General features: G+C 55.1%; 1 protein-coding gene across 1 annotated transcript in view; it reads right to left on the bottom strand.

Moving 5' to 3' along the window:
- Window positions 1–11651, bottom strand: part of NECTIN1 (nectin cell adhesion molecule 1) — a 104612-nt gene extending 92961 nt beyond the window's left edge. Inside the window, exon 1 of the mRNA XM_075723346.1 lies at window positions 11570–11651. Within this exon, the coding sequence (XP_075579461.1) occupies window positions 11570–11651 (82 nt within the window). The remainder of the gene's footprint in view (window positions 1–11569) is intronic.
- Between the last annotated feature and the right edge of the window lie 399 nt (window positions 11652–12050).

Below are 12050 nucleotides of genomic sequence, written 5' to 3'. Positions count from 1 at the left end.
CAGCTGTCAGGCTTTGGCCACATTACCCCGGCTAATTGGAATTACAATAGGCAGACTGCAGCTTTCACTCCATCTCTCTGTTGCTTGTCATAACGTAATCAAAATCTCTCTTGCTCTCTCTTTATCACGGAGCGTGACGGGAGCAGAGGCGCTGGCAACCACGCGGCCTCCAGAGACTATGGAAACCCATGGATCAGACTGGGGCTGGGAAGCTTTGGCACAAGGATGAGAAAAGGGCCCCTCACTGCCGAAACTCTCTGGCCGGCCTTTGGCCAGGCAGGTTAATGGGAGAGCCAGGCTCAGCCCCCCAGCTGGGCAGGGACCTGGCCGGGCACAGCAGGGAGCCAGAGGTGGGGACTGAGGGGTGCTGGCAGAGCAGGTGCCGCAGGAAGGAGGTGCAGAGTCAGGCTAAGACCAGAGGCAGCCACAGCTTGACTGTGGAGCTGGACACTGGCCGGCAGCAGAGCCCAAACCCTCACCTGGCCGTGCCGAGGAAGGAGCCTCCCTCCTCAGTCAAGGGGTGCCTGCGCTGACCGAGCGCGGGGGCACGGGGAGGGTGCCTCCTCCTCACTGCCTCCTGGCATCCCCGGCTCCTGCCTCCCCAGCAGTGCTCAGCCAGCCCCACGGCAGGGGGTTCCCACCAGCTGCCAGAGACACACGTGAGCGGGGGATCACGGGACAAGCAATGCGGCAGCTGGGCACGGGCATGGCGTGGGGCACTGACCAGGACTCGGGTGGCTGGACAGGAACGAGCCGAAGCTTTGCGCTCGCATAGGAAGCTGCCTGATTCTTGCTTAGCCCTAGTACAAGCAAAGCTGAGATAGCATGTAAAGGCTTCAGCTAGGTCAGGATCCCTGCCACGCTAGCTGCTGTGCAAAAGTCCCTGCCCCAGCAAGCTCCCCACTACGCTGACTCACAAACCCCTGCCCACATCTTGCTCACTGCTCCCCGCCTGCGTGCAGCAGCCCTGCCAGCAAGAGGCCATGCACGTCCCGCTCACGCCAGCTCCAAAGGCTCAGCCAATTTATGGAGCCGGGGTGATACATAGCGGGCAATAGATACAGCATCTGTGATTTGTTGATCATTATCAAACGGCAGTAATGCAGGGCTGAATTACCCAGGCGAGGGAAGGATCGGCAGCCTGGACCTACTCAGCTCCCCAGAGACTGGCCATAAACAAAACTTAAATAATTAGAGTGCTTGGGCGGAGGTGCAGCCTCTAAGTATTCTTAGGCTCACGCAAATAAAGGAAATAAATTCTTGGAAGGTGCCAGGCTGGATGGGGCACGGGGAGGCTCATTTTCCACATCACTTGAGAGCAGCCGTTATAAATCTCACTGAAAGATGCACCTCCCCAGGCTAGCGATATTTTTAAACTCCGGGAGAGAGGGGAGAGAAAAAACACATTTTAGTATTTACACCACAGGCGAAAAGGGTATTTAAAAATCAGGGTACATTTTTGAAATCTGTTCCTGCCACGCCAAGAAAGAAAGAATTTTCTTTCCATACTGTGATAGCTGGAAATGTTAGCCCCAGAGAATTCATTGCTACCACCATCCTTCTGTTGTAAGCTGAGAAATCAAGCTCACAGAAGGACTGGGGGCTGGGGGGAGTCAAGGGATAAAGGTTCTTTCACTGGCAAATTGCTCGTTCAGTTCCCAACTGAATCAGCAGCAAATGCAAATCAGCTCCTCCGAATCCTGAGGGGTGACTTCTGCACTGTCCCTGCTTACTTGGCGTCTGGGATAACGTCCCAAAGGAGATGAGACGACATGGCTCTATGCGGCGGCACCCTCACGGGAACAGCAGTCTGGTTTGCTGGGCCAGGAGCCCGAGCATGTAACCAGATGCAGCGGGGACGGGACACCGGGGCACGGGGACCTGCGCGTGGCTGTCGACCGAAGGACGCAGCCCCACGTGGTGCTCTGCCCGCTGGAGCGGTGTGTCCCAGCCGTTCAGCACGGCGAGGCCGCCTGAGCTTTGGGGCAGGGAAATCCATGCATTGGCTCGGGCGGGATCGCCAGGCCAGTTTTCCTTTCCGATGTTTTGTTGTTCCCCCAGTTGGGTAGCGTTTTTCTTCCCTGTGCAGGGTGGGGAGTGGGGTGGGCTCCTTTTTTGGTAGTCACCTAGGAAATCTTGTCAACGACTGACTGATCGCAGGTCGACTGGCCACAGGTTGAACGATGCTGCATGGCAACAGTCTGCCACAGGAGGTGTAACGATGTGAGAGTTCTCAGCCTTGCTCTCAGGGCGGTCCCGGAGGACCCAAAGATAAACTGCCAGAGCACTGCCTTCATCTGCAACCACTGCAGCTTTCCTCCTGCCAAACTCAGTCCTGCTCCTAATTCCCTCCCCAGTCCTCAGGCACTGAGAACATTCCCCCTTTTACAAGCTGTGCTCTGTGCAAGCCTCTCTCCCTCCCATCCCTCCCACCCCTTCCAGAACTACTGTCATCCTCCCAAAAGGATCCTATTCAGTTTGTATCAAAGGGATACATGAGCACACCCATTAGGCATCAGAACATCAAGCAAATCCCCAAACAAGCCGCCTCTAAAGATCAGAGCACACTGTAATCACTCCTTCTGCAAAGAGATCCCAATAAGCCCTCCCCCACTTTCTCTGGGTTCTTGTTGAACCCAAGCACATGAGATACATTTGGCAAGCTCAGCCCCATCACTAGTAAAAGTCTCTTCATAAAACTTGCACACGCAGAGCTCCTGGCCTCCCCCTGTTCCCCCACAAGCCCTCTCCTCCATTTCAGCGCACAGCAGATGTTCAGAGGCTGCCCCAGCCCTGGTGCCCTGGAGTAAGGAGGGCATTGCTGCTGCCCTTGAAGCTCTGGGTCTCACATCCCCGCCTGCAGCTGGAGCGCGCCACCCGGGCTGGGCAGCAAGAAGGGCTGCCGCAGATGTCACAAGCAATGGCAGCAGGTCCGCTTACCCTCGCCGCCCTCCTCTCCCTGCGTCCCCCCGGGGAGACAGTGGAAAAGCAATGCAAGCCTGGGGAGAGGGGAGTGCTGGCAGCAGGGTGGACGTGCCTGCACAGGGGCAGACACCAGGACAGAAGTGTCACTCCAGTACATGCATGTTGATTCACGTGTTGGTGCATGAGTGTCTTTCATAACAATGGCCTCAAAGAGAAAAACAAGAAGCCTTTTCTAAAGCCTTTCGTAAGACACCATGTGCTTTACCAATAGGACACAACAAGCACAGCACTTGGCTTTGAAGTCGTGACGAGAGGTGCCTTGTAGATTTGGATCCTGGGCTGCCCTTTTTTTCAGCACCTACCACCTAGGTCTCAGCCCCTTGGTACACAAAAATGAACTCATCCTTCCCAAGTAAAATACACAGAGCTCCAGTGTGTCCAGCTGTGGGGTGCAATGCACAGACTAACAACACCCAGCAGCACTGCCTGTAGAGCCAAGAGGGGTCCCGTATCCAATGGAAACTGTGGCAGCTGATACATATTACAGCATGGCAAGGATGCTGCTATGCAACACATCCCTGATCCTGAATGCCCATAAATGGGCACAGCCTTGGTTCTCCCCAGCACCCAGAAGATACCCCGTCCTGCAGCTCGGCCCCTAGCCACTGTGCTGGTGCAGCTGACAAGGGGAAGAGCACCAACAGGCCCAGTAATGAACAGCTTGTGCAGTTGTCTCTGCTGTACACCACCAAACCACTCGCTGCTGCCTTCTGTTCCAGGCCTTAAAACAACATTGCTCCTCAAACGACACAGGTCTTGGCTAAGTGAGTAAGGTGACAGGCAAGGGCAGCAAGGAAATACTGTGTGCTGCAACCTCTTCAGAACAGGGGTGATCTTTTTCTTGTGTGTACTTACAGCCCCCAAACTGGCTTTGATTATCTGTCCTTAACGTTTCCTCTAGTTTTGGCATCCCCAGGCTAGGAAGGCCGCACAACTACTCTGGTGGGAATGCGACTCTGGGCTTGCCTACAAGGGGTCTCAGTGATGATTATCTAGCCCAGGAAAAGTAAAAACGTAAAGGCCATTAGATGCCTCTCCCTAAGAAAAATGTAGCCCTAGCTTGGAGCAACTTAATCCTCCAGTAAAACCAGTGTACTCCTGACGGCAGGCTTCCTATGGAAGCTTAATGTGCTGGCAGCAATGCACAGCCTTCTGCCCACCCCACCACCCGCTTTGCCGGGCACGTAGCACTCATCAGTCTCTGGCGCAGCGGCTGTAGCTCTGGCAGTTAGTTAGGAAAGCTCAGGCTGTAGCATGCCAAGATGCTGGGACAGTCTCTTTATCTCTAGTCCTGGCCCAGCGGGAGGGTGAGAAGATGTTTCAGGGCAGGGGGAACCTCCGTCATGGCCATGGGTTTGGGTGAGGGGTGAGTTATGATTCCACAGTGTGCTGATAACTCACCCGGCCCCCGGACTCTGAGCTCAGCTAGCTCATTTGTTCGGGCTTTTCAAGGACAGAGCAGGGTTCATTCCTCCCTTGCTGCTCTCCCCTGCCCTGAGTGCCACAGGCACTCACAGAGGCCAGCATAACCGTCGTGTACCAAGCTGCCTTTTGCACACAGAAACCTGGAGAAGACAGTGACAGAAACCCTGACCTTTCTCCTCAACTATCCAGCTCTCTGTATGTGCCTCCCAGTAAACCCTGTTCATCATATTAAACTCTCCCCCAGGTCTATGACTTCTGCCCGTCGTGGACTCTCTGTAACCCCTGGCTTTGCTAGGACACTCAGCACAACAGCCTCTAATTATAGGCCTCTGCTTGAGCTCTTGAGTTCCACCATCCCCTTCTACACATCAGCATTAGACCCCGAGTCCATAGCCAGAACTCTGCCCCCAGACTGCCCCCTTGGGCTGTCTTTCCTAGGGACAGTGAAAATGGTCAGTGAAAAGCTTCTCAAACAGCATCCCCCTCAGTCCAGAGGGTATCTTGCCAGGGGATAAGAAATGAAACCCGATTTTGCCAAGCGTGGGATCCTCAGTGCAAAAAGTGTAAGGCCAGCTGAAATCCAGTGCTCCCCCCTGGATCCACATGATGTGGCTACAGACCCTCCACTGCAGCGGCCTGCTCTGATACCATGTCTTTAGCCTCACACAGAGAACAAGGCTGGTTTTGCTCTCAGGTGGCCACACGGCACTCCGCTCCAGCCCCCTCGTCTCCCGCACAGACGGGCCTTTGTGCTGGGAACTGCTCTCGCCTGTCACCAGAGCAGAAACGCTGGATGTTAGCCACTGGCTGCGAGCTGCATGGACCCTCTGTCACTCCTGGCCATGCCTCCAGATGCCTCACTCTAGCACGGGGGGAGGAATGGATCTCCCATGGGAAAAGAAAAATAGACTCAAAATCAGTCTGATTATGGGGTTTTCCCAGGTAGAGAGAGAACTGCTGAGAAGAGAGATGGAGGCAGAGTCCTCTTGACTAACCAGGCTTGGGAGCACCTGCTGTCTCATAGCCAGGTGGTCCATCTGGTGCCTGCCGCTGCTTCAAGGCAGTGATGTGATTTGCAGGTCCTTCTGTAGCATCCCTGCATGGTCGGGAGCAGATGGAGGCACTTTGCTGTTTCCTGCAGTTAGAAGGGCAAATAGGCTGGGACGGGGAACAGAAAACCGCATCGCTGTGTCTTCTCTTTCAGGGAGGAGAGTCACACGGATCAAGCTTCTCCTTAAGCTCTTCCCCCTTGCCCACCTGTAGGCTGGCTGAAGATGGAAAGCAATGCTGTACACCAGTCTCCAGCCAGACCGACTCAGAGCCAGGGAGGGCAGGCCTGGAGCAGAGTGAGGGAGAGAGGCAGAGTGGGGTGGAGAGTGCGTAGAAAGGCTTTCCTCCCGCATCACACCAAATAATGCCAAAGGTGGATTATAAACCTCCTGCAGGGACAGCTTTATCATGGGAGAATGGAGAAGAGATGGTTCATCAAGTTGGGTCAGTTCCTCCTATCCATCCCCGGCACCCCACAGAGATGCCAAAGGGATCAGAGACCGCTGGCCAGATTCCCCCTGGCCCCGGCCGCTGCAGACCTGCGCCGTGCAGGGCAGGAGCAGCCTCCCTAGCCTGGGAGCCCCTGTCCTCCTGGGCTGGGCAAACAGCAAGGGACTGAAGCTCGCTCTCCCCCTCTCATGCCCAGTAGCTGCTGTTCACCTGCTTTGGGATTGCTGCAGAGCCGAGAGCTGCCGCAGCTTTTATGATGCCAGCCTGCGTGAACGGCTGCATCAGCCCCAGAGACAGGGAGAAACAGCGAATGGACAGCAAGGCATTGAACTCGCCATGCTTCCTCGGGTGCCCACGGAGGCAGGGACACACAGAAATGACAGCATGGGCCATATAAAATAACACAGTGCTGGGGGAGCCCTTGCGCCTGCAAATTTTGCTTCCCGTTTCTGTGCGTGACAGAGACAAGATTGTAAATGCAGGACTTCAAACCTAGCGTGGTGGCAGAGTGGAAGGACGGGATGGTGCCTGTCTGGCCCATGGCTCGCACTCGCAGACTGAGGAAAAACTGTCCTTCCTCCCTGACACTTCTGCATTTGAGCAGCTTGGGCAGGAGTTTCTCTTCAGCTATGGAGCCGAGAAGTCCCCCTTGAAAACCAAGCTGGGAGGGTACATGCATGTGCACTGGGAGCATACATGCATCAATCTAGCCTGGACTAAACCTTCGCTGGGAGAAGTGAAGAAAACTGTAAGGCCAGGAGAGTATCTGCGGCTCAAGAGCAGCCAGGAGGAAAGCAAGGGGATGCATCATGAGGTTTCATTCCTTAGTTAAACAAATTTTCACCTGAAACAGTAATCTGGGTTAGGGAGCCCTCACTGCAGAGCTCTGAATTCTCCGTGCTGGGATGGCTGTGCTGTGGTAATTAACACAATAGGTGTCTCAAGTGCAAACCGGGTCCCAGCTCCAGTGGCTGGCGGCACCAACTCACCCTGCACCAGAGCTGCCCTGATTTAATCTGACGTATTTGAAAAAGCAAGAAGATCTCCAGGGGTTGCTCAGATTGGAGTACCTTTGTCCCTCTCTCATTTGTTTCTGCTTTTTTGCACCAATATGCCTTGCTGGCCTGTGAAAAGGACTGAGCAAGAGCCATCACGACCTTGAGCAATGATGTCGAAAGACGCAAACCTTTTCTCAGAGGCCCTGAGGATTGTGGCCATCCATCTGAGGACTTATGAACTCATCCCTGCAGCAGGCAGCCTGACTTCTGCTTTTCAAAAAAAATCTTTTTCCCCTGCCGCTGCCCCACCATCTCCCCCACATGCCTGCCTGCTGACGGTGCTGTGTAAGTCCCCAGGGCGCTGGAGGTGGGAAAGAGCCTTCCCCTGGCTAGCGGTGGCCACTCGCTGCTCTCCCCGCCGCCTTACGATGGGCTGTCCCCGCTGTCCCCAGCCTTAGCGGCACTAGCAGAGGGCACGGGGTGCCAGTGGTAACGCAGGCCTGGGAAGCAGGTCACGACGACCGGCTCTTCTGGTTCCCTTCGTGATTCAGCTGAGGTGTGAGCGGTGCCCAAAGGATCCTTATGGTGCCTCCCTGTAAACTTGGCTTTGTGGCTGGTACAGCTGCAGCCCAGAGGAGGGGCGATGTGAGGAGAGACGTGCCAGGCTCTGCCAGCATCGGCATCTTGTCAGCCACCAGTTAATTGCAAGCATTTGCCTCGCGCTAGATGTGCTGCTGGATGTGGTAATGCCCCTGCTTCTGCACATCTCTTTGCAAATGGATCCACGTGCGCTGGGCTGGGAGCTCTCGCTTGATTAACGCTGCCGGTTCAGAGAGCAAATAGCATTAACCACGGTCGTCCCCTGGCTCTGGCCATGGGGCAGACACCCTCCTGCTCGTGGGCTGAGCTGGCTCGCAATACAGCCTGTCGCTTCACCCACACTGACACATACAGGAGCTCGTAAATTCACGCCAGGTTAAAACTCGATGGGTCAGTTCCACTGCAACAAGTGAGGTTTCATGAGAAAATATCAGCAAAAGACACACTTTTGCTTCCTGAAATAGCTTGATGTTGTTTCTGAGTTTTGGGAAGAGACAGGTGGGGGAAAGAAAAAATTAACAGCTAAGAACGCAAACCAAAGGTTGAACAAAACACTAGCAACGTTTTGCCCTATGGAAGCTGCTTTGGGATATTAAAGCAGCTCTATAGAGTACAAGATGGACCAGATCCTGCAGTGACACACTTTGACTATTCCTAGTTCTCCAGAGAGCTGTCGTACCTCCCCAAAAAGCAACACTCCCTCCAGCTGCAGCCAAGTTTGACCTAAGGCCTCCAGGTCACTACAGCTCAGCCAATGCCGCTTTCAAGCGCCCTAATGGAAAAACCCTGTGTCAAAGCTTCAAACACCTCTCCAGCTCTCCCCTGCTGAGGATCTCAAAGCACTTTGCAAAGAAAGACTCGCAGGCCCCTCCCAGAGCCCAGGAGCTAGCCCAGTGATAGCAGAGAGGAATTTGTCCCCAGACAGAGGAAAGCGTTTGGAAATAGAGGCCCAGATCTGCAGATGCAGGACCAAGCACAAGATGAATGCCTCTGCTCTGCGTGGTTGCATCTCTAGCTGTACTGGGTTTGACGGCAGGGATAAACAGACAGATTGTTAAGACTTGTAAAGCATAAATTTAACCGCAAGTGTTCCTGACCCCTGAAGATCAGCTGCCTAGGATCTCTCCTCCCCAGTGCCCCACGGCTTTTCAGTAAGCCCTATTCATATTAATATCTTGAAGCCCTAACGCCACAGCCTGAGTTGATACCTGGTTAATGGTTCCAAATGGACAGGCAGGCAGATTTGCATGGAAGGCTGCAGGAACCCTGAATTGAATCCGTTCTGGACGATTGAGCCGATCACATTAAAGACAATTTGTAAAGCAGATTTTTATAAGGGGCTCCTTACAGCTTTTACAGCTGGGAACTTTTATTTCCTTATCAGAAAAAAAGCTAACATTGTCAGAAGGAGGAGGTAGTATACGTGCATGGGAACAAAATGAAATGGCATTGATCAGATGAGCATGAAAGGTTTTCCAGAAAGCAGCTAGTGTCTCCTGCCTTCCTCCCATCCTTCTTGGGTGCTAGGTACCAAACCACATTCTCCAACAAAGTCCACAGCCACTAATTCACTTACAATAGAGGATCCCAAGTTCCCCTCTCCCCTTTCTCCTTGATAAGCAAGCCTGTCTGCATTCAAAGCTTACATATGGCTCGTTGTACATACACCCTCAGCTGATTTTGGCACAACGCATCGCAAACTTGAGGAACTACCTGCCTCAGTATGGCATTCAGACCTGCGGTTTAGTTAAGGACTGTCAGTCTGCTGTGGCTTTGTGCAGCACCTAGCACAGTATCGTGCTGGTCCTGGTCCTTCCCTGCAGCTCTGGGATGCGTCCACAGTACAAATAAGCGCACAAATGAATGAAACGAACGAATGAATAAATACGTAATCCAGGATCAGTCATTCCTGCAAATGCGGTGCATCCGCTGCTAAACTGGTCCAGCCGAGAGTCGCGCCCACACAGGCTTCAGGGTGCTCGGTGATCACGGACGGGGGTCGGGAAGGATTATCTTCCCGGAATATTGCAGAGCTGGCTGTACCCTTTCCTTGGCAAGGCACCGCTAGATGCACCACTGGCTTATCCTGGCAGAGCTGTCAGCGGGACAGTGCAAGACAAACTACCAGACTACTGCAGAGTGGCAGGAGACAAGATTGCCCGACTGCTGGCCGCAAAGCCTCGAGAACAGCCAAAAATAGAATAAGTGGGGGGAAAAAGTCTCTCTCAGCAGGACAAGGTGAGATGCCAGGCTGCCCCAGGGTCACTGTGTATCTCCTTGGTGAAAGCAATTCCTAGAGGGACTGGGGGAGCATAAACCCCTCTTGGTTTACCCAGCACAGTCACCACAGCATTACTACACCTCCAGTGCTTTTCCCACGGGTTGTGGGGAGGGTTTCTTGCATGGGGCTGCCCAGTGGAGGGGTGAGAAGGAGGGAAGACCAGGTGAAGAATGGCATGGAAAGTTCTGAGGCTCCTTGTGAGGAGCCAGAGCTCAGCCAGGCACCTGCCTGGAAGCACAGAGGAGCGCAGGGAGCCCGAGGCTGTTCCTTCCATCACCTCTTTTCCTCTTTTCGCAATGCACAGCAGATCCCTTTGTCCTGGGAGTACAGAGGTATACCCAGACCTGGTTTCTCATCACCCTGTTAACCTTTTCCCTCTCACAGTCTCCCTGGTTTCTTGACCACCACCCCCCTCCCATTTCACCTCTATCCTCACCCATTTTAGCTGGACCATCCAGTCACTATGCTCTGTTGATCTCCCATGCCCTGGGTGTTACCACCTGTCTTTGCTAGCACTGGGGAATCCTGGGCTCTGGCATTTGCTCGGATGGCTGGTCCTTTAGCCCTCCTTGCTAAGCGTGGCCACGTCTCAGAGTCACAGCCCAGCCAGCCTGGCTGCTCTTCTAGGATGCTGCCCCAGCCCCATGAGAGGAGGAGCGGAGGCAATTCCACCCTGCCCTCACCGCAACTTCTCCTCTCCAGCTGCAGACCCCCCTCCTTCTGCAGGCACAGGCTGCCTCTCACCCCTGCAGAAGGCTGGACACCGGCCCGGGGGTGGCACACGCGCCCGCCGTCACGCACTCCAGACCCAGCCACCGGGAGCCTAGCCTCAAAAAGGCAAAAATCGGTTCTGTTTGCATTTCCCAGTTCATTCACAAGCACTGTAAACCCAGACTGCTGGTCCTCCTTCCATGTCTCCGACAGCTGACTCCGGAAAGCCCTCCAGGATGGCATTAACCCATTCTGCACTGGAGCAGAATAAAAGAGTCTCCCCCAGGGCACTTCACAAAGTGGGTCACTCTCCGGCTTCTAAGAGCTGTGCTAGAGCCCAGGGCAGGACCAAGCCCTGGGGTGGGGACGCACGGGCTGTTCTGCAACCGCCGGGCTAGGTCGAATGGGCTGGAGAGAAGTCGATCCAAATCTTTGCCCATCTCCTCTTTTCCAGGGATGGATCAGAACCAAAGGGACGGATCAGATGCCATCAGGCATCCGAGTGCAAAAGCAGCGAAAGAAAGGTCTGAAACCTGGGAGCAGTCCAGCCTCTCCGCAAAAGAGCCCGTGGGAAGCATGTGTGTTGAGGGGAGCGGGGATTTCGGGGCCGCTGGAGAACCGAAACCTTCCATCTCTCCTTCCGAGACATCTGCGCTCATTACCCAGCCTTGTGGCTCCCTTTCCCGGGAAGCCTGGCTGCTGTGCCTCGCTAGACGTTGCTCGATCCAAAAAGCAAACAAACCGCCTCAGCTCCCAGGACTCCGGAGCCCATTGCCTGCAGCTGCTTCCAAAACAAACGATCGTGTTGTTCCTCTCCCCGCCAGAGATGAAATCGGCCCCGACTCTCTCCCACCCTCACGCAGATGCTTCCACACCTGCTCCAGACCCGGGCGCGCACCCCAAAAAGCCCATCCCATGCCATCCCATCCCTCCCCGCCGCTCCGCGGCACTTCCCGCACGCCGTTCCCCCACCGGCACCCCCGCAGCCCTCCTCCGGGGCTGCCCCGACCCCCGCGGCGCCCCGGCAGAGCCCACCGCCTCCCGGGGGGACCGGCCGGCAGCGGCTCACCTGGTAGGAGCGCGGCCGCCAGGATGCAAACTCCGATAGTCCACCAAGATGCACGGCAACTTGTCTGCAGCTGTGAAGCCATGAGAGTTCCTTAGGAGGAATGGGCAGGGGTCTGTCTGGCAGCGCCGCTGGCCCCCCCCACCCTCCCCGCCCCCGGTGATGTTCAGGTCTGCTTTAAAAAAAAAAATAAATTAAAAAGCGTAGGTGCGGGAGCACAAAGAGGTGCTGCGCCCAGCAGGCGGGCCGGCGGCAGGACGGGCGGCCGGAGGAGAGCTCCGCACATCCGCAGGGGCCCCGGGGCTCGGCGGGGCCCCCCTCGGCGGGCGCCGGGCAGCGCGGCTGCCTTCCTCCGGCAGCGAGCACGTCCGCAGCGCCGGGCGAGTGCGGAGGGAAGGGGAAAATACAATAAAAAAAAAAAAAAAAAAAAGAAAGGGAAAAAAAAAAAAAAAAAAGGAAGGGGGAGGAAAACCAAATAAAGGCA

Source organism: Pelecanus crispus, chromosome 19 (genome assembly GCF_030463565.1).
Source record: "Pelecanus crispus isolate bPelCri1 chromosome 19, bPelCri1.pri, whole genome shotgun sequence".
In the NCBI taxonomy this organism is placed as follows: Eukaryota; Metazoa; Chordata; class Aves; order Pelecaniformes; family Pelecanidae; genus Pelecanus; species Pelecanus crispus.
Note: the sequence above shows the minus strand (reverse complement) of the source record. Positions and strands in the feature narration are given on the sequence as shown.